At 43.7% G+C, this 21,940-nt stretch overlaps 1 protein-coding gene across 9 annotated transcripts in view; it reads right to left on the bottom strand.

The window, feature by feature from the left end:
- The window catches only part of LOC147010811 (unconventional myosin-XVIIIa-like), a 261,897-nt gene that overhangs the window by 150,811 nt on the left and 89,146 nt on the right, over positions 1-21,940 (bottom strand). For all 9 annotated transcript variants that reach the window (XM_085859462.1, XM_085859461.1, XM_085859460.1 and 6 more), the window contains 5 exons: positions 16,321-16,518; positions 12,765-12,855; positions 11,511-11,775; positions 11,019-11,105; positions 8,982-9,129 (listed from right to left, as the gene is read on the bottom strand). In XM_085859462.1, coding sequence (XP_085715588.1) covers positions 8,982-9,129; positions 11,019-11,105; positions 11,511-11,775; positions 12,765-12,855; positions 16,321-16,518 — 789 coding nt within the window. The remainder of the gene's footprint in view (positions 1-8,981; positions 9,130-11,018; positions 11,106-11,510; positions 11,776-12,764; positions 12,856-16,320; positions 16,519-21,940) is intronic.

Raw genomic sequence — 21,940 nt, 5'->3', positions numbered from 1 at the left:
GGGAAGGAGGGATGGGAAGGTATAATACAAGTTGGGGGAGGAGTGGGAAGGTATTATACAGGTTGGGGAAGGAGGGATGGGAAGGTATAATACAGGTTGGGGAAAGAGGGATGGGAAGGTATAATTCAAGTTGAGGAAGGAGGGATGGGAAGGTATAATAGAGGTTTGTGAAGGAGGGATGCGATGATATAATACAGGTTGGGGAAGGAGGGATGGGAAGGTATAATACAGGTTGGGGAAGGAGGGATGGAAGGAAAAATACAGGTTGGGGAATGAGGGATGGGAAGGTATAATACAAGTTGGGGAAGGAGGGATGGGAAGGTATAATACAGGTTGGGGAAGGAGGGATGGGAAGGTCTAATACAGGGTGGGGGGAGGAGTGGGAAGGTATAATACAGGTTGGGGAAGGAGGGATGCGAAGTTATAATACAAGTTGGGGGGCGGAGTGGGAAGGTATAATACAGGTTGGGGAAGGAGGGATGGAAAGGTATAATACAGGTTGGGGGGAGGAGTGGGAAGGTATAATACAGGTTGGGGAAGGAGGGATGGGAAGGTATAATACAAGTTTGGGAAGGAGGGATGGGAAGGTATAATGCAAGTTGGGGAAGGAGGGATGGGAAGATATAATACAAGTTGGGGAAGGAGGGATGGGAAGGTATAATACAGGTTGGGGAAGGAGGGATGGGAAGGTATAATACAGGTTGCGGAAGGAGGGATGGGAAGGTATAATACAGGTTGGGGAAGGAGGGATGGGAAGGTATAATACAAGTTGGGGAAGGAGGGATGGGAAGGTATAATACAAGTTGGGGAAGGAGGGATGGGAAGATATAATACAAGTTGGGGAAGGAGGGATTGGAAGGTATAATACAGGTTGGGGAAGGAGGGATGGGAAGGTATAATACAGGTTGCGGAAGGAGGGATGGGAAGGTATAATACAGGTTGGGGAAGGAGGGATGGGAAGGTATAATACAAGTTGGGGGAGGAGTGGGAAGGTATTATACAGGTTGGGGAAGGAGGGATGGGAAGGTATAATACAGGTTGGGGAAAGAGGGATGGGAAGGTATAATTCAAGTTGAGGAAGGAGGGATGGGAAGGTATAATAGAGGTTTGGGAAGGAGGGATGGGAAGATATAATACAGGTTGGGGAAGGAGGGATGGGAAGGTATAATACAGGTTGGGGAAGGAGGGATGGAAGGAAAAATACAGGTTTGGGAATGAGGGATGGGAAGGTATAATACAAGTTGGGGAAGGAGGGATGGGAAGGTATAATACAGGTTGGGGAAGGAGGGATGGGAAGGTATAATACAGGTTGGGGGAGGAGTGGGAAGGTATAATACAGGTTGGGGAAGGAGGGATGGGAAGTTATAATACAAGTTGGGGGAGGAGTGGGAAGGTATAATACAGGTTGGGGAAGGAGGGATGGAAAGGTATAATACAGGTTGGGGGAGGAGTGGGAAGGTATAATACAGGTTGGGGAAGGAGGGATGGGAAGGTATAATACAAGTTTGGGAAGGAGGGATGGGAAGGTATAATACAAGTTGGGGAAGGAGGGATGGGAAGGCATAATACAAGTTGGGGAAGGAGGGATGGGAAGGTATAATACAGGTTGGGGAAGGAGGGATGGGAAGGTATAATTCAAGTTGGGGGAGGAGTGGGAAGGTATAATACAGGTGGGGGAAGGAGGGATGGGAAGGTATAATACAAGTTGGGGGGAGGAGTGGGAAGGTGTAACACAGGTTGGGGAAGGAGGGATGGGAAGGTATAATACAGGTTGGGGAAGGAGGGATGGGAAGGAATAATACAGGTTGGGGAAGGAGGGATGGGGAGGTATAAGACAGGTTGGGGAAGGAGTGATGGCAAGGTATAATACAGGTTGGGGAAGGAGAGATGGGAAGGTATAATACAGGTTGGGGAAGGAGGGATGGGAAGGTATAATACAGGTTGGGGAAGGAGAGCTGGGAAGGTATAATACAAGTTGGGGAAGGAGGGTTGGGAAGATATAATGCAAGTTGGGGGGGTAGGGATGGGAAGGTGTAATACAGGTCTGGGAAGGAGGGATGGGAAGGTATAGTACAAGTTGGGGAAGGAGGGATGGGAAGGTATAATACAGGTTGGGGAAGGAGGGATGGAAAGGTATAATACAGGTTGGGGCGAGGAGTGGGAAGGTATAATACAGGTTGGGGAAGGAGGGATGGGAAGGTATAATACAAGTTTGGGAAGGAGGGATGGGAAGGTATAATGCAAGTTGGGGAAGGAGGGATGGGAAGATATAATACAAGTTGGGGAAGGAGGGATGGGAAGGTATAATACAGGTTGGGGAAGGAGGGATGGGAAGGTATAATACAGGTTGCGGAAGGAGGGATGGGAAGGTATAATACAGGTTGGGGAAGGAGGGATGGGAAGGTATAATACAAGTTGGGGAAGGAGGGATGGGAAGGTATAATACAAGTTGGGGAAGGAGGGATGGGAAGATATAATACAAGTTGGGGAAGGAGGGATTGGAAGGTATAATACAGGTTGGGGAAGGAGGGATGGGAAGGTATAATACAGGTTGCGGAAGGAGGGATGGGAAGGTATAATACAGGTTGGGGAAGGAGGGATGGGAAGGTATAATACAAGTTGGGGGGAGGAGTGGGAAGGTATTATACAGGTTGGGGAAGGAGGGATGGGAAGGTATAATACAGGTTGGGGAAAGAGGGATGGGAAGGTATAATTCAAGTTGAGGAAGGAGGGATGGGAAGGTATAATAGAGGTTTGGGAAGGAGGGATGGGAAGATATAATACAGGTTGGGGAAGGAGGGATGGGAAGGTATAATACAGGTTGGGGAAGGAGGGATGGAAGGAAAAATACAGGTTTGGGAATGAGGGATGGGAAGGTATAATACAAGTTGGGGAAGGAGGGATGGGAAGGTATAATACAGGTTGGGGAAGGAGGGATGGGAAGGTATAATACAGGTTGGGGGGAGGAGTGGGAAGGTATAATACAGGTTGGGGAAGGAGGGATGGGAAGTTATAATACAAGTTGGGGGGAGGAGTGGGAAGGTATAATACAGGTTGGGGAAGGAGGGATGGAAAGGTATAATACAGGTTGGGGGAAGGAGCGCGAAGGTATAATACAGGTTGGGGAAGGAGGGATGGGAAGGTATAATACAAGTTTGGGAAGGAGGGATGGGAAGGTATAATACAAGTTGGGGAAGGAGGGATGGGAAGGCATAATACAAGTTGGGGAAGGAGGGATGGGAAGGTATAATACAGGTTGGGGAAGGAGGGATGGGAAGGTATAATTCAAGTTGGGGGAGGAGTGGGAAGGTATAATACAGGTTGGGGAAGGAGGGATGGGAAGGTATAATACAAGTTGGGGGAGGAGTGGGAAGGTGTAACACAGGTTGGGGAAGGAGGGATGGGAAGGTATAATACAGGTTGGGGAACAAGGGATGGGCAGGTATAATAAAGGTTGCGGAAGGAGGGATGGGAAGGTATAGTACATGCTGCGAAAGCAGGGATGGCAAGGTATAATACAGGTTGGGGAAGGAGAGATGGGAAGGTATAATACAGGTGGGGGAAGGAGGGATGGGAAGGTATAATACAGGTGGGGGAAGGAGAGGTGGGAAGGTATAATACAAGTTGGGGAAGGAGGGTTGGGAAGATATAATGCAAGTTGGGGGGGGGTAGGGATGGGAAGGTGTAATACAGGTCTGGGAAGGAGGGATGGGAAGGTATAATACAAGTTGGGGAAGGAGGGATGGGAAGGTATAATACAAGTTGGGGAAGGAGGGAGGGAAGGAAAAATACAGGCTGGGGAATGAGGGATGGGAAGGTATAATACAGGTTGGGGAAGGAGGGATGGGAAGGTATAATACAGGTTGGGGAAGGAGAGCTGGGAAGGTATAATACAAGTTGGGGAAGGAGGGTTGGGAAGATATAATGCAAGTTTGGGGGGGTAGGGATGGGAAGGTATAATACAGGTTGGGAAAGGAGGGATGGGAAGGTATAATACAAGTTGGGGAAGGAGGGATGGGAAGGTATAATACAAGTTGGGGAAGGAGGGATGGGAAGATATAATACAAGTTGGGGAAGGAGGGATGGGAAGGTATAATACAGGTTGGGGAAGGAGGGGTGGGAAGGTAAAATACAGGTTGGGGAAGGAGGGATGGGAAGGTATAATACAAGTTGGGGAAGGAGGGATGGGAAGGTATAATACAAGTTGGGGAAGGAGGGATGGGAAGATATAATACAAGTTGGGGAAGGAGGGATGGGAAGGTATAATACAGGTTGGGGAAGGAGGGATGGGAAGGTATAATACAGGTTGCGGAAGGAGGGATGGGAAGGTATAATACAGGTTGGGGAAGGAGGGATGGGAAGGTATAATACAAGTTGGGGGAGGAGTGGGAAGGTATTATACAGGTTGGGGAAGGAGGGATGGGAAGGTATAATACAGGTTGGGGAAAGAGGGATGGGAAGGTATAATTCAAGTTGAGGAAGGAGGGATGGGAAGGTATAATACAAGTTGGGGGGAGGAGTGGGAAGGTATTATACAGGTTGGGGAAGGAGGGATGGGAAGGTATAATACAGGCTGGGGACAGAGGGATGGGAAGGTATAATTCAAGTTGAGGAAGGAGGGATGGGAAGGTATAATAGAGGTTTGGGAAGGAGGGATGGGAAGGTATAATAGAGGTTGGGGAAGGAGGGATGGGAAGATATAATACAGGTTGGGGAAGGAGGGATGGGAAGGAAAAATACAGGTTGGGGAATGAGGGATGGGAAGGTATAATACAAGTTGGGGAAGGAGGGATGGGAAGGTATAATACAGGTTGGGGAAGGAGGGATGGAAAGGTATAATACAGGTTGGGGGGAGGAGTGGGAAGGTATAATACAGGTTGGGGAAGGAGGGATGGGAAGTTATAATACAAGTTGGGGGGAGGAGTGGGAAGGTAAAATACAGGTTGGGGAAGGAGGGATGGGAAGGTATAATACAGGTTGGGGAAGGAGGGATGGGAAGGTATAATACAGGTTGGGGAAGGAGGGGTGGGAAGGTATAATACAGGTTGGGGAAGGAGGGATGGGAAGGTATAATACAGGTTGGGGAAGGAGGGATGGGAAGGTATAATACAGGTTGGGGAAGGAGGGATGGAAGGAAAAATACAGGTTGGGGAATGAGGGATGGGAAGGTATAATACAGGTTGGGAAAGGAGGGATGGGAAGGTATAATACAGGTTGGGGAAGGAGGGCTGGGAAAGTATAATACAAGTTGGGGAAGGAGGGTTGGGAAGAAATAATGCAAGTTGGGGGGGGGGTAGGGATGGGAAGGTGTAATACAGGTCAGGGAAGGAGGGATGGGAAGGTATAATGCAAGTTGGGGGGAGGGTAGGGTTGGGAAGATATAATGCAAGTGGGGGGGGGAAGGAGGGTTGGGAAGGTATCATACAAGTTGGGGGGGGAGGGTTGGGAAGGTATAATGCAAGTTGGGGGAGGAGGCCGAGGGATGGGAAGTGATCATACAAATTGGGGGAGGAGGGATGGGAAGGCCATTTTGTGACAGTAAAATATAGCTGACCCGAAGCAGCTGACTGCCCAAGCAACCAGGCTTGGTAATCAGAACACAATAGGATTCAGAAAGTTATACAAGCAAACAGACAGATGTGGTTTCTGCACTCAAAATCTGAGGTCACACGAACATAAACTTCGACTCCTCTAACCCAATGATGATGTCAGTAAAATACCAGGCTGAGCCTTCTGACCCACGCGCTTTGTCATGACATGATTCCCAAAACAACATTTTAAAACACCTTCCTCTTTGGTTGGGTCAAAGACTGACAGTTTTGATTACCATAAGCTGCAGTACACATAGTGCATTCACACTGCAATCAACTTCATAACGATTCAGAAAAAACATCTCAGGAATCTTACACAAGTTATGAAGAGCACCCTTCCCGTGTATATCTCAGTGCTGATGCTTCCGTTAGACAAGTTTGTCGTGAAATTTGCATTTTGGAAATTTTCGATTTCAGAGTAATTTGATGTTCAACACGTGACTGGAACTGATGTACACATGCTCAGGAATCGTTTTGCGCATGTGCTGTGCTGTGCTGTGCTGTGCTGTGCTGTGCATTTTCAGTGACTATGCTCTATTTGCCGAGCACTTTTAAGCTGCCGATGGTTTTACGCAAAATCTGTCATTCAAATAGTCTTTTAAACATGATTTTCATCATTCAGACGATAGAGTGGCAATTTCATGATGGCTAAACATAATTTTTTTTGTTCCAGAATGCAAATCAGACTTCTGGAAATATAGGTATACCACAACTATCCACGGATGAAAGGTGTCAACTCCGTACCATTTCCTGTTACAACAAGCGAGCAGCAGCAGTGAAAAAAGCAGGCACACAGACACACACACACACACACACACACACACACACACACACACACACACACACACACACACACACACACACACACACACACTCTCTCTCTCTTCTCCTTTTAATTACCAATATATATATATACATACATAGATACATGTGTGTTTCTGCATGCATGGATATGCATATACGCCTGGTGTTGGCTTAATGGCTGAATGTGCTCGATAGTCAAGGAGACTGCTAAGGCAGCACCAACACTCTGCACAGGGTATGGTCACAATGGATGGATGGATAAACATATACATAAACAGATACAAATACAAATACACATGTGTGTATATATATATATATATATATATATATATATATATATATATATATATATATATATATATATATATATATATATATATATATATATATATATATATGACAGTTTTTACAGCCATTTTTCCCTGCTGTGCAGGGGTTAGGCTTTTTCTTGAGGCAATGTTTTATGGCCGGATGCCCTTTCTGACGCCAACCCTGGTCGCCTCTTACGACACACAGGGATATGGTATACCTATTCTAACCGGGGCATACACCGGGACCAGTACACTGGTACTCACTTCGCCGACCTCAGATGGATGACAGGCTGAGTCAACCCCCTGGTGTTAATTCAGCAGCCAACGGGGCTTGAACTCAGGACCCTGGGATCCCAAGCCGCCACCCTAACCACGAAGCCAACACCAGTCTTCATATATATATATATATATATATACATATACATATATATATACATATATATATATATATATATATATATATATACATATATATATACATATACATATACATATATACACATATATATATATATATATATATACATACACATATATATATATATACACAAACACATTTATATATACACACACTCACACACACACACACACTCACACACTCACACACACACACACACACACACACACACACACACACACACACACACACACACACACACACACACACACACACACACACACACACACACACACATACCGGGCGTAGTGGCGTGCGCCTGTAATCTGGCTACTCAGAGGCTTGGGTTGGAGGATCGCTTGAGGACGGGAGCTCTGCACTGGGCCACGCTATGAGAGGGTGTCGGGCAGCCCAGAATCATGGCGAAACCCAATCCTTATCCCTGTGTCGTAAGAGGCGACCAGGGTTGCGTCAGGAAGGGCATCCGGCGTAAAACCTATGCCAAATCAGTATAGTATGCGGATCATAACGGATGATCCGCTGTGGCGACCCCTAACGGGAGCAGCCGAAAGACAAACAACAACATATATATATATATATATATATATATATATATATATATATATATATATATATATATATATATATATATATATATATATATATATATATATATATATATATATATATATGCTAGCAGAGCCCACTCATTGCTTCGCTGTTGGACCAATTAGTCATCGTATTTACCAAAACTTTTGGGTGAGAAGGAGAAGGAAGGGAAGATAAATTTACCCATGCATAGAGTGCTTTCACCCCTCACCCTCACCCCAACCGCCTCCCCCCCCACTCCCTATCAGCATCCTCACATCCTGCTTCCCCCCCCCTTTGCTCCCCCCTCCCTCCGTTCATCCTGATGTCCCTTCTCGCTAGAAGTGTCTCATACATGACATGACAGGCTTTGACAGACCCTTCCGTTTTGGAGGGAGGGTGAAGGGGGAGCTGGGGGAGAGGAGAGTGTTGGAGGACAAATTTACCCATGTGAAGACTGTTTTAACCTTAATGTTGCCCAGGTAAAAAAGGAAATTGTAATACCCTCTGCCACCACCACCAGGTGGCGGTACACGGTACACATTTACATGAACAATTTATGCCCCCACCCACCCCCTCCACACCTCCGTGTGAGGGCACGGCCACTTAGCCTATGTTACCCCCCACACAAAGCTGTATTTGTACCCCAAATTTGGAGTTTGTAACCAAAAAGATGTGGCCGTGCAGAAGGAACAAAGCCACAACGAGAGAGGGAGAAAGAACGAGAGTGAGAGACAGGGAGAGAGAGAAAGAGAGAGAAAGAGAGAGAGGGAGAGAGAAGGAGGGAGAGGGAGGGAGGGAGAGAGAGGGAGAGAGAGGGAGGGAGAGAGAGGGAGGGAGAGAGAGGGAGGGAGAGGGAGAGAAGAGGAGGGAGAGAGAGGGAGGGAGAGAGAGACATGTACATGTATATGTTTTTGTATTTTTTTCCCCCACACGTTTTTCAAGCTGCCAGACCTGTGCTCCAGCTGCTGCCACCATGCTCAAGAGCCTTTCATTGTGTGATAACATACAGCATATAATGGCACGGTGATGTAAATTAAATGGAGTTTTTTTTCCATTACGAAACAAAACTATTAAAGGAATACTGCGATCTAAATGAATCGGCAATGAAAGTGCTCGGAAAGCTGTCAGCTTCACTTGCTAGTGGAGACAAGGTGTTAGCGAGCTATTTGCTAAAGTGCATTTTGCTTCAGCCACTAACTGTGTAATGCAAGGGGAAGGTTAAATCATCAGGCAAAAGCAATTTAGAGGCAAAATAGAAACACTTTGGACAGCTTGCTGAGCACATACCTGCTTTTTGGCCATCCCGTGGTCCAAATGAGGTGGTCAGCTTTTCAAGGAGGTCTTGTTCAGTGCCTCCTACCATGTGTGCCGTCTCTTCCAGCAACCAGAGCAGGCCTCGGCCTCCCTCGGCAGGGCACAGGGCGAGGGGTAGCACCTGCAGGCCAAAATGTTTGTGACTCATCCATTCTGGAATCAAGGAATTCTTGAAGTTGAGATATTGGGAGAGATATTTGACCCTTGTCCTATAAACATACATTTATTAACCGAACTTAATCTATTTAATTAATAATTGCAATTATTAATTAAATAGCTAATTGCAGATTCCATGTGCAGTCATGGACACCCACATGATGACCTAATATGTACAATAAGATGTGTTATCGCCATAAGATTATGGGTGACAAAACTGTTTTTTTCCACATACAAAAGACGGCATGCTCTATCATGCAGCATTTACAAATTTGTTGCCTTAGTTGGGGATTTAATTTAGAATCAGACAGTTGAGAAACAAACAAGCGATGAACTGGATTACAATGAAAAACTAGTCTTGATCATGAAGGTTCGTGTCGATCTCCATCGACAGACAGGTAGAACAATGGATGCATGGAATCAACAGGACGTTGATCGAGGTATATGCTAAATGCCATGGGAAGCAAGGAGAAGCTGATATTTCAGACGTTAAAACTTCCTCGGAGCAAAAGAGGGATAATGTCCGAAACATAAGCTTCTTCATACTTCCCATGGTTAGCCAATGTTGATCAACATCCTGTTTATTCAATCCAATGAACTAAATTATTGTGCCACCGATGAGATCTTTAAGGTCCAATGAATTTAATTTGAAGGCCTGACTTGTGGATAAGGGAGGAATGACAATTTTTAGTCAGGATAGGCTCCTTCAGAAGTGAAATACTGTCAGACCCCACTATTCGTGGACCCCATGTATTCACGGGTCGTAAAGTGTGACCTGCTTCAACATTTGTGCTTCACATATTCATGGGGTTTTTATATTATTATTAATTTACACCTCAGGACTGGTCTCCAATATCAACCAGGGAAATTGGAAATCAGCCAACATCCCAGCATTACATAAAAAGGTGCAAAAACAGATCCCGTCAACTACAAGCCTAATTAGGTTCATGTACTTCCAATCATTAGCAAGGTCATGGAATCCATCATCGCAGTTGACATAAAATCATTCCTTTTCTCCAACAGCCTCATATCAGGTCATCAATTCAGATTCAGACCTGGTCACTCGACTTTGAACATGCTACTTCAATTTTTTCAACAATGGATGGAGGCACTCAATATCAGACATGAGATCAGGGCAGTCTCTTTGGACATATATCGAGCTTTTGATACAGTGGCATCCTGCCTTGTTCTCCAAACTATCTGCCTATGGAATCCAAAGCCAAGTACACTCTTGGATTCCTGACTTCCTCCCCTCTCGTAGCCAACACGTGGCTCTCAACGAAACCCTTTCATCTCCTATCCCTGTCAAGGCTGGAGTACCCCAAAGGCAGTGTTCTTGGCCACATATTATTCCTAATCTTCATCAATGATCTCACCGACTCTCTGGAAAATCCTCTTTATCTCTTTGCTGATGACTCCACACTCTGCTGTGACATTATTCATGCTTCTGACAGACAGGCAGCAGCCTCTTCCCTCCTCAGACCTTGAGAAAATCATAAACTGGTCAAACACAATTTTGCTCACGTATCCATATTGTCCATCCTTTGCGTTCTCCCTTACCAATCATTGTTACCTGTATCCCGTGTTTGTCTATCTCCATCTACTTTATCCCTCTGCCCTGCTGTTGGTGTTTCACCTTCCTTCTACCATTCCCTTTGTTATGTTGTGTCCTGATTTGTTTTGTGCAATTGCTCTTCCACGAGCCTAGATCATGTTAAAAAAAAACAAACAATGCCTCAACATTTGCAGCATTTTTCAGAAATGTATTCCCCGCGAATAGCGGGTTCTGACAGTACAGATAAACATACTACCCGTTAAACCCCAATGAAGTTTTATCACTGCTTTGCATCTTACCATGGCGGCTTGTGAGCTGTCATCCACAGCTGGTATGGATGCAGCCGATGCAGACTTTTCAACATCAAATTCCACATCGACATTTTCCTAAAGAAGAGGAACCAAAGGATACACCATTCGGAATTTAATTTGTACATCGTAGCAAAATTAACACAAGAAAAACCTGAATGGTGCTTGTGTTTAGATTCTCACAATAAATTCACTCCCACAGGAAAGACAAAGAATCTCCACTGTGAAGAACAGGAAGTAAAAGTTGAAGTTTCATGAGGCAATAGGACATCGGCCAATTGTGTACAAGGAAAAGTTACTTCCACAGATATTAGTGGGAAATTGATTGACATTGTACTTGCTGCTTTACGGAGCATTATATACAGAGAAGAATATGCACAAATAAATATATTTTTTTCAACGATTAAATCGAGCAATTCTCAGTCCTGTACATGTAGAATTTGCATTTCGCTTTTAAAAACTTTGGCACCATTAAAGGCCTACCTCCAAGTATCTCGCGTACTCAGATTCTACAGAACGCTCATGGGAGAGTAGCTGCAGACGGTCTTGCACATAATTTTGGCACAGTTCGGCGAACGTGCCTGCCCGGGTCTCTCGTGTCGACCCATGGACTGGAGAAGCCTGGTCTTTTGAAACGTGGGTTTTAGAGTTGGATCTTTCATGGAGGGAGACAAACCGAGGCTGTTGAAAGCCTGGAGCGTCTACGATAAGGATGCTGGTCAATGCTTGTGGCTTGGAACCGAACGACCTGTATAAATCCAAAGAGAGATGTTGGTAAATGAGAGAAAGTATTTGCATTTTCAAAAATCATAAAGCCAGAGGATTATAAAAAATTAAACAATCTTTATGTATTAAATTGAGTCCATCAGAACCAATTAAGTGCTCCCAAAATGTAGTACGATTTGAGTACTTGTGTACTGTTCGTTTCTTTGTCCCATTTTTGTCTGTTCGGTACTCCACCTTGTTGTCAGTAATTGTCCAACAAGGTGGGGCAAGAGTAGGGTACTTACCTTTGAGGTGTCTTGCCTGGGTTTGATTATTGACCCGACGATAAACTGTCCGATTGGTGTTTCACATTGCATCGCAAAATGAGCCGTCTCTCGGATGGACGTTAAGCTGGACCTCTTAATATCTACCGGCATTAGTTGGTGAACATTAAATATCCCACGTGTCATTCTTGATGAGTAAGTGAGCTATGAGCGGCACCCTGAAAAAAATTACTCGTGCCAACCTAAACTACAGGTAGCAGGAGGTCCGATATTATCGGATCGTCCTCGACACCAGTTTTCACTGTTTGTTCCATCTCATTCACGTTCCTCGGTGTTTACACATCACGTGTGAGTGGCGGTCTTTAGCGACGATGAGCAAACCATTATTGTCAGTAATGTAACCTTTCTATTATTTGTTTTTTGCTTGAACCTTCATTATTTTTTCATTTAAAAGAAAAGGATAACGTATTGTAACATTCCATTATCTAACACATCCTTCATGCACACATCACTGCAGTAATTCCTCACGACTCCAATGACAAATTTCATCAACAAAGTCCAAATTTTGAATGCCTCTCATTTCACATTCATTGAGCGAACCAGTAATAAAACTCATCATGAACTTTTTTTCTTTCTTTTTAGAAAATTCCGTCAAGTTTCCATTCTCCTGCTGCCTGAAAACTTTTCAGTGACCCAAAAATAACCACGATGAAAGACGTCCTTGTGGAAAGAATGTGTGCAACGTGACCTGTTAATGAGGGACACGATAACGTGAAGAATTTCCATGTAGAGTCCACTTGCCATTCCCTGCAATCGTTCCAAAGCAGTCAACTTCAGTCCTGCAAAACAACAGGCTGTGCGATAGAAAGAATGTATGAGAAGGAATGTCGTGATGTGACAAAGCGAGTCCTGTGGTCGGGTAATAGAACCTGAGAGAGTAAGGATACCGACGGGGAGACGAGGTTGTAGAATGGGACAGTCTGAGCATTGCTTTGCTGTGGCAACCATCACCGATTAGATCTCCAGTTGGCTAGCGGATTGCACGCCAATATTAAATATTATTTATTGTGTACAAAAACTTAGAAAAAGGCCGCAATATGACAACATCATCATGAGGTGAAATAAACTCATCATTTGTTTGGAAATTCGTTGAGAACACCCTAAATAAAGTGAAAACATTGCCACAGTTATGTTAAATGATATCACACATGTGACTATTCAAGAGTTAATTATCCAAGGCAGGGCTTTTGATATGGGCCAAACAATGTCATCTCACGGAGACTTCCGATGACATATTAATGGATTTTGGTGCTACTTATCATCGAGAACATCTCACAATCTGCAAACTATTGTAAAGGTTCATGGTGATGATAAATTGCTCTTCCTGGAACATCAAAAAAGATGTTCTATTTCGAGACAGAACCTATTTCCATCTTGCCCCCTTCTCACCCTCCCCCGTGAGGCTCTGGAGACGAACGCCCTTCACATCGTTGGCATCTGGTGACCACTTCTCACTCATTGCAAACAAGCTGACAGCCTTGAAGTCTTTTTCGCATCTTTTCTTATATTGATTCTCCCATTGTTTCCCCCCCCCTACCCAATGTTTGCCCCCCCCCCCCACCCCAGGTCGCAGTCATTCGACCAGAAACCTTTACCTTTTTACCCTCCCCAAGTCTAAGCTTAATGCTCACCTGCATTCATAAATCCCCCTATTATCTCGCATGTGGAACAGTCTTCTTGAGTCTGTTGTCTCGTGCTTTCCCCCTCCAGTCTTCTGCCGACTGCCACCTCATGGTCTCTCAAAAGCAAGATTGTCCATCCTACTCTACAGCCCTACAGGGAATGTAGTTTTCCATTGGATACCATGATTATGTGTACTAGCAGAGATGATATCTGCATTGCAGACCGGACAGCTGGCCTAACGTCTCCGACTCTGACGAATTTTTTTTTTTTTTTTTTGTGAGCAGAGCAAAAGAGGATTAAGGGTTCCTTTTTTGCCTCCGACAAATGGTTAACATCCAACATGTCACTTTCGCAATGCTTTTCCTGGCGGTTAGAATGCCCTGATCAACATCCTGTTGATTTCATTCATTGTCCTGATGAGAAAATATTGCACAAGGTAATTGTTCTGAATCTATTGCCCATGACATTGATACAGTGGCTCTCCTGTTTGTGCTTTGCTGTCATTAAAACATATTGTAGTGTACATAGTTTGTGCACATTGCCAACCATACTCTGTTCGGGAAGTGGGGTCTACATGCATCACGTGGTGAAGCTATTGTATTTTTGCAATTGCACATCTTTCTCTGAGATTCCTAGTGATCCATTATCAAAGCGATAATTTGGTCTCATTTGAACTGAACAGGACCGCTTCGCTGATGCCTGCGGTATTAAACCGCCATTTTTCTGTCTGTGGTTGGATGTTTTCCACCAAACAGGATAATGTCGAGAGTACGCAAGTGTGCACCTTGTGAAAATTATTTAATAACTCGCATTGTGTTGAAAGATGCACAACAAAACATTCGAAATGACCCTAGAATGCTCATATAACTGCTTTTCAATGGGCCCATACTTCCGGGTTTGCACCTCCGTGTCGTGAAACCGATGAAGTTTGGAGTGTGTGGGGGTGTTCACATGAGCACTCAGTTGTTTCACAAAACATATTCAATTATAATTTCTCACGTGACATAATTACATGTTAAGATGCCTCACCTTGTGTGCACAGTACATATTCAGACTGATAAGATAGTGCAAGACCATCTGGCATGCATCTAAGAGGAATGATCCCAAATTAAATTATTGATGTAATTTCTCAAATCCTTGACTAATTCTATTGTATTTTTTTGTGAGCAGAGTTGGAGGAGACGTTAAGCCAAGTGTTCAGTCTGTAATGCAGATAGCAGACCTAATCGTGGTGTCCAAAGGAAAACTGAATTCCCTGAAAGGCTTGAGAGTCGGGCAAATAATCTTGCTCCAGTTGGACCTTTCCTGTCCGACAACTGTCATAATAATCCATCAACAGGAAATCAGAATAAATCATTCTGTCTATCTAGTCTGATAGATGCACAGTCTGCCTTTCTTGTTGCCTCACTTTCATGGCCTACTCAGTCATTCATGTACACCCCTCTGACTGCTGGTTATATCATTACTGAGCTGCAGCAATGCCAATGACGCAGTCATCCCTGAAGATTGGGGAGGAAATTCAGAATTCGGCAATGATTCCAGCACAAACTGGCATACTATTTTCGAAACGTACAGTGGGATTTATTCATGGGAACCAGGAAATGCTCGCAGACAGAAATCAGCTTAACACCTCCATCTGAAGGATGGCGTACACCATGATGCGAACTGCATCCAAAGCAACAGGATGGCAGTTTATCATCAGGTCGGGATTAAATGGTTCAAATGTGAGTACACTACAATGAGCGACCCTGTCAATCCTGTATCACAGAAAAATAAATTTACTCAAATGGAAGACCAAAAAGGAACCTGAAGAAGTAAAGAGCAAAGATGGAGTAATCAGGAGGAACCAGGATAGGATTCTGGTTTCAGCCGCTACTCCACAACCCTCAAACCCATCTAGGCACAGCCAAGTGAGCCTCACAGAAAACTTTCTGCAATAATTCACTTCTCTTAGAGAGATACATAATGAAAGAGAGGGATGGAGATTAAAAGTGATGAAAGGGAAGTAAAAGCAAGAATTAGAATGAATAAAGAGAATTGCGGGAAAAAACCCAATAGAAATAAATGTGAAAGGAACAAAGAACAAAGATGTTGGGAACCTGGACATTTCAGCAGTTACTCCCTAGGCTCAAACGCAGCAACAGGTGCAAGCTACCAGTGGTCTGTGTTGCTCAGAATTAAAAATAATTAATCAGTCCCAATTCACCTCTCAGGGATCCAATTCGGCCGATTCAAACATGCCTTGCTTTGGAAAAATGAATAACATCATCAAAATAATTAATTGCTCAGAATGTAGTTCAATATAGTTTATGTCCATATAGTTCAGTCTGCTGTTCAAAGACTTTCAAACAAACTGTATTGGAAATGACTTTTCTTGAATCAATGTTATACCAAACATTTGGTTTTGTCATCATGTGACCGAGTCAAACGTGTTTGTTAATGGCTGGTTGGTTATTTCAGCTTTTGGATCTTTACATGATCAATGTGCAGCATTAGTTTGGTTTTCCCTTCTTTCCATGCAATATTCAACTGTTTGTATTGACCAAAAGATTTATTGCATTGAAAAGAAGGGTGAAAGAAGAATGAAGAGAAGGGGGTAGGGACCATCTGTAAATCATCACCTGGTGTTTGCTCCATTTCCTCCAGCCATAAACCAGCCGAGGTGAGGCCTTTTCCATGTTCTTTGCCCGGATCGGATGAACGCTCACGCAGTTGAAGGTGGTGCTTGAAAATGAAGGTCGAAAGCTCGTCCAGAGAACAACCAAGTAGGTAGGCAGCTTTCTGGGCGTACTCGTGTTTCGCAAACTGCTTTCTGCCCACTACACATGACAGGGCCGTATTGGTCTTCAGGAAAACCATTTAAAGTTCACATTAGTCAGTTTGTTTTTCTGCACACATACTCGAGGCTCATAGAAGAGTTATAACTAGAACACTGAACAAATGGATTAGAAAGCAACAGGACAAAAGGAACAACAGAGAGAGAGGGGGAAAAACACCAACAGCAGAGCCGAAGGCTAATACAGAGGGAGGTAGATAAACAACGGGTGTGGGGAGGAATGGAGGGCAGGAGAGGATGCATGACATTGTGCTGCTGGAGATACTATTGCACAGGTGGACAACATGGATACAGAAGGAAACTCTCAGGAGGGAAACTGGGAATTTGGAAGGAGGAAGGATTGGGGTGATGTGAGGGAGGGGGTTAATGAGGGTACAAAAGATAATGTTTTGGGATTGGGGACTATCTGAGATGTTGGAAAGCAGTTGGCTTGAAGGCCTGGAGGGAAGAATGAGATTGAAGAGGACGTGGAAGTTGGTTCCACAGGCAGGAACCAACTTCCACATTTCCTCAAAATGGATGGATTTTTTTCACCCTTTAAGTGATAATATCCAATAATAATTATCATTTGATGGTATGAAATCAACCGAGGTGGCCAATTATTCATACAGTACATTGAACATCGCCTGATGGCCGGTGATCTGGACCTAAAAAGTGAGCCAAACATGGATGTGGCACTGACCATGGCAGTACAGTTGACCCTTCATTAGGGGTCAGAGATTACCATACTGTCCCTTATACTACAATCTCCTCTCGTAACAGAAATCACATTCTTGAACAACCTTGCCTTCCCTCAATTATATTAAGCCCTTCAGGGTTTGGACATACAAACAAACAAATACATTATTTATTTTTGAAGAAAAAAAGGTACATCAAACCAAAAAAGTAACTAGATAAGAAATATAAATCTGTACTCATAAATGTCAGAGTGTGTGTGTGTGTGTGTGTGTGTGTGTGTGTGTGTGTGTGTGTGTGTGTGTGTGTGTGTGTGTGTGTGTGTGTGTGTGTGTGTGTGTGTGTGTGTGTGTGTGTTTCTCCTCCATAACTCCAAAACCATGAAACCTAAGGGCCCCAAACTTTGCATGCAGACCAAAAGAACTCCCAGGAAGTGCATGAATGCAAATTGGGTGTTTGGGTAGATTTGAACATTCCTTTTGAAGATAATTAATGGCTTACCTCCATGAAAGGCTTATCCTTGGTCAGCCCCAATTCACCTTGGAGAGGTCGTAATTCAGCTTCCTCAAAACATGCCTTGCCTTGGAAACATGATCTACTCTCAAAGACTAATTAAAGCATATAATTGAGATATTACATCTAATTTGAGAATCGGATCTTGTGGACTAAATAAGTGTCAAAATCTGGAGTGAAATCTAAAAATTGAATCAAATTAGCAATTTTTGACCTCGTGTATTTTGTAAGCAAAACATTAAGCTTATTTTTTTTTTCTACTGTTTGGATGATTATATTGAGTGAAGAAAAGATTGAGGAATGTGCAAAAAGTGGAATTTCATTAAGCGCAGCCAAAAATAATTAACCAGTGGGATCGAAGCTGTTTTGCACATCATGGTGATACTGTCCACAGGGTCCTTTTTTCAGCAATTATGATCGCAGTTTGTTTTTTCACCTTTTTGTGCGATCTGCTTTATTTATAAAAGATCAATATAAATCTATTAAAACTTCCAACATTGAATCAAACCACATGTTCCAAATTCTGCCATGTTGGTTTGACCGAGCAAGGCAATGACTGACATTTTGTGTGCTCTCTGTGGGAATTTTGTTGAGCTAATTTTTCGCTTGAATTCCACATTTAAAGAATTATATTTAAAGGTAAGCCTTTGTCGTTCTCCTTTTCGTGTACTTTATCCATGGAATTCATACGGAACCTGTGAATCGATACATTTTAAATCCCTTCTCTAATCGATTGGTGCATCGAACGGCATAGAATCCTGTTATTTTTAAATGAATGACGAGTGACTGTGTACTCATTCAATAAGCTATTGACAGATAAAGAAGACAAGAAGAAAACACTGCAACAAAAGCTGCATCGAGAGCAGCCTTAACTTCTCAACAGCAAGAAAGAATATGAGAGGCAAATGCAACAGGAATGGCTGCATCCAGGGACCAGCCCTGGAGGGAAAAAGAAAAGTCTGCATTCTCCTACAATCCAGTCTTGGATTATGCTTCTGACCCATTAGTTGGTATTGGATGAGCTGTCTCAATGTCAATTACTTGCAGGCACTGTGATGCGATGAAATGGACAGGAGAAGCTCCAGGAGTATGCTGCAAGAGCGGCCAGATTTGACTGCCCCAAATAAATGCTCCTCCTGAACCTCTGCGTACATTGTTGACAGTCAACACTCCAAATGCAAGTCATTTCCAAAGAAACATCATAAGATACAACTCATGCTTCAATATGACATATTTTGTTACCACAAAAGAGATCAGAGAATTTGGTTACATGCCCACATTTAAAGTGCAGGGGTAGGTTTATCATTAGATTGGCAATCTCCAGCCACTACCAAATGAAGTGCCAAAATTCCTGCAGATCTACTTCATTGGTGACAATACAAAGCAGGCTGAACAGCACTGCAGCAATGTCATTCAAACCAAGCTAGAAGTGGTGTTGCAGTTGCAAGATATGCTCCACAAGGAAAACCACTATGTTCAGAATATCAAGGGTGCCATGGAGAAGATGACATCCGAGTACAAAATTATCATTCATTCAGACAAAACTCCAGCTGGGGAGCATGAGCAGCACTTCAATGCACCCACCACATCAGAAGTGGCTGTCATCCCAGCTGGTGAACAACATGGCAATCGAGACATTGTGCTGCAACTCAAACAACTCCCTCCAGAGAAATGCTTAGACACACTGATCATGTGTTGCACTTCAGTATACACTAATTTTCTGGCAGGGTGATGATGGATAACATTTTGAAATGCAACAAACAAATGCAGTAACTGGAGTGCTATGCGAAAATAAGATTTCTGCCATGGACTTGTTAGCCTACAAGATTATGCTTCGAGCTGGTAATTTCAATCACATCTTGCGATGCAAAGATCTCTTCCACCAATTTGTTGTGGACATTTATGCAAAAATTGAGACAGAACAGCTGAGATTCATTCAAAAGAACCAAAAGAAACTCTGAGTCAAAAACTATGTTCACCTCAGGGATGCCACGAACAATGATGGAAATGCTGCCAATGTTGGCCAATTAGTGATTTTACCTTCCAGTTTCACAGATGTTCCCCACTACATGCATGAGTGCACTCATGATGCCATGACATATGTGAGAAACTATGGCCGTCCTGATCTCATCACCTGCAATCCAGCTTGGGAGGAAGTGGATAATGAACTCAGGCCAGGCCAAAAACCACAGCATCGCCATGATTTGCTGGCAAGAGTATTCCGACAAAAAATGAAGGCATTGATGAATGTCATCAAGGGAAATATTTTTGGAGCCATTAAGTGCTGTAAGTACACAATTGAATGACAAAATCGTGGCCTGCCACATGCCCACATTCTGACTTGGCTTCAAGATGAACTTCATGTGTAAAGAGTGGATGACTTCATCAGTGCTGAACTTTCAGACCCAGAAATTGATCCACTTCTTTTCAGCACTGTCAAAACACAGATGGTGCATGGTCCCTGTGGAAGTATCAATCTAAAGTCACCATGCATGAAAGATAACAAATACACAAACAGGTTCCCATAACATCTTCTGAAAGAGACACAGACAGGACAAGATGGAAAGTCACTGTATCATCAGAGAAAAACAGAAGATGGTGGATTCACAACAACCATCAGAGTTTGTGGTTGAGAGGTTGAAGTTGACACCAGGTGGATTGCTCCATACTGTCCACTCCTCACATGGCTATTGAATGCACCCATCAATGTTGAGTACTGCCACTCTGTGAAATCCATCAAATATGTGTGTGCAAGTATGTCAACAAAGGATGTGACATGGTTGTGTTTGGCCTGGAAATGGATGGGACTGTGCATGATGAGTTTCGGCAATATGAATTGGGAAGATACATCAGCAGCAATGAAGCCATCTGGAGGATCTTGAACTTCCCAATTCATGAGCGACATCCTACTGTAGTTCATCTCAGTAAGCACCTTGAGAAAGGCCAAAGAGTGCACTCCACTAAGGAGAATGTACGTGAGCACATCCAAGTCCCACAAGACAGAACTCTCACTGCTTTTTTTCAATCTCTGCCAGGATGACAAATTTTCTAAGCCACCATTGTATCATCAGATACTAAACTACTACATATGGAATGTTGGCAGCACAAAGTGGGCTCACCAAAAAGTAGGACAAACTGTACCAGACCAGCCAGGCATCAAAGCCAGTGATGCACTTGGTCATGTGTACACTGTACATCCCAACAATTTTGAATGCTTTTACTTGAGACTGCTTCTGCATGAAGTCAAAGGTCCAACATCATTTGAGGACTAGCGAACAGTGGATGCCACAGTCTGTGAAACTTACAAACAGGCTTGCCAGCTCAGAGGACTCCTGGAGGATGATACACACTGGAACAGCACATTTGAGGAAGCAGCTGGAACTCAATCACCATGGATGCTGCAGACATGTGTTAAGTCAAATCCTCAACAACTATGGGACAATCACAAGGAGAATCTGGCAGAGGACATTTTGCATCATGCGTAAATGCAAAATCTGAACCTGGAACTGGACTACAGTGATGCCATCTTCAATCAAGCTCTCATCATCATTGAAGACAAAATCAAGGTTTTTGGTGGATCAGACCTCAAAACTTTTGGCCTTTCTGACCCTCAACGACACAATGACAATGAGCTCACAAATAAAATTTTGAGAGAGACCAACTGCAACATGGAACAGCTTTCTGAATACATACAGGAGAATGAGCCATGTTTGGTTGGTTCCAGACCAGAGAAACATTCAATAAGATTACACAAGAAGTTTTCAATGGGTGTGGTGCCACCTCCTCTCTGGATGCTCCCGGTGGAACTGGCAAAACTTTTCTCATCAATCTTCTTTTGGCAAAAATCCGGCAGAGAAACACAATTGCCCTTAAAGTGGAATCATTGGGCATTGCTGCCACACTGTTGACAGGAGGAAGAAAAGCTCATTCAGTCTTCAAGTTACCGTTAAATCTGGATCCACCAACACTGCAATGGAACACGTTTGGATGTCAAGAAGTTTATGCCTCATGTCATTGAAGCCACATTCATGACTGGCCATGCAGCACGACAGGATGTATTCATTCCACACATTCCAATCACCTCCTCCGACTCAGCCTTTTCTATTTAAAAGGCTCCAGTTCCATGTCCACCTCAGTTTTGCCATGAGCATCGACAAGGCACAAGGAAAATCACTCAAAGTTGTTGACCTCAACCTGCAAAGCTTTTCTCATGGCTT

The sequence above is a fragment of the Eptatretus burgeri genome, chromosome 16 (assembly GCF_056783735.1).
Source record: "Eptatretus burgeri isolate ZD-2024b chromosome 16, Ebu_testis_v1, whole genome shotgun sequence".
Taxonomy (NCBI): domain Eukaryota; kingdom Metazoa; phylum Chordata; class Myxini; order Myxiniformes; family Myxinidae; genus Eptatretus; species Eptatretus burgeri.
The sequence above is the reverse complement of the archived record's forward strand: the minus strand, read 5'-3'. Positions and strand labels throughout refer to the sequence as shown.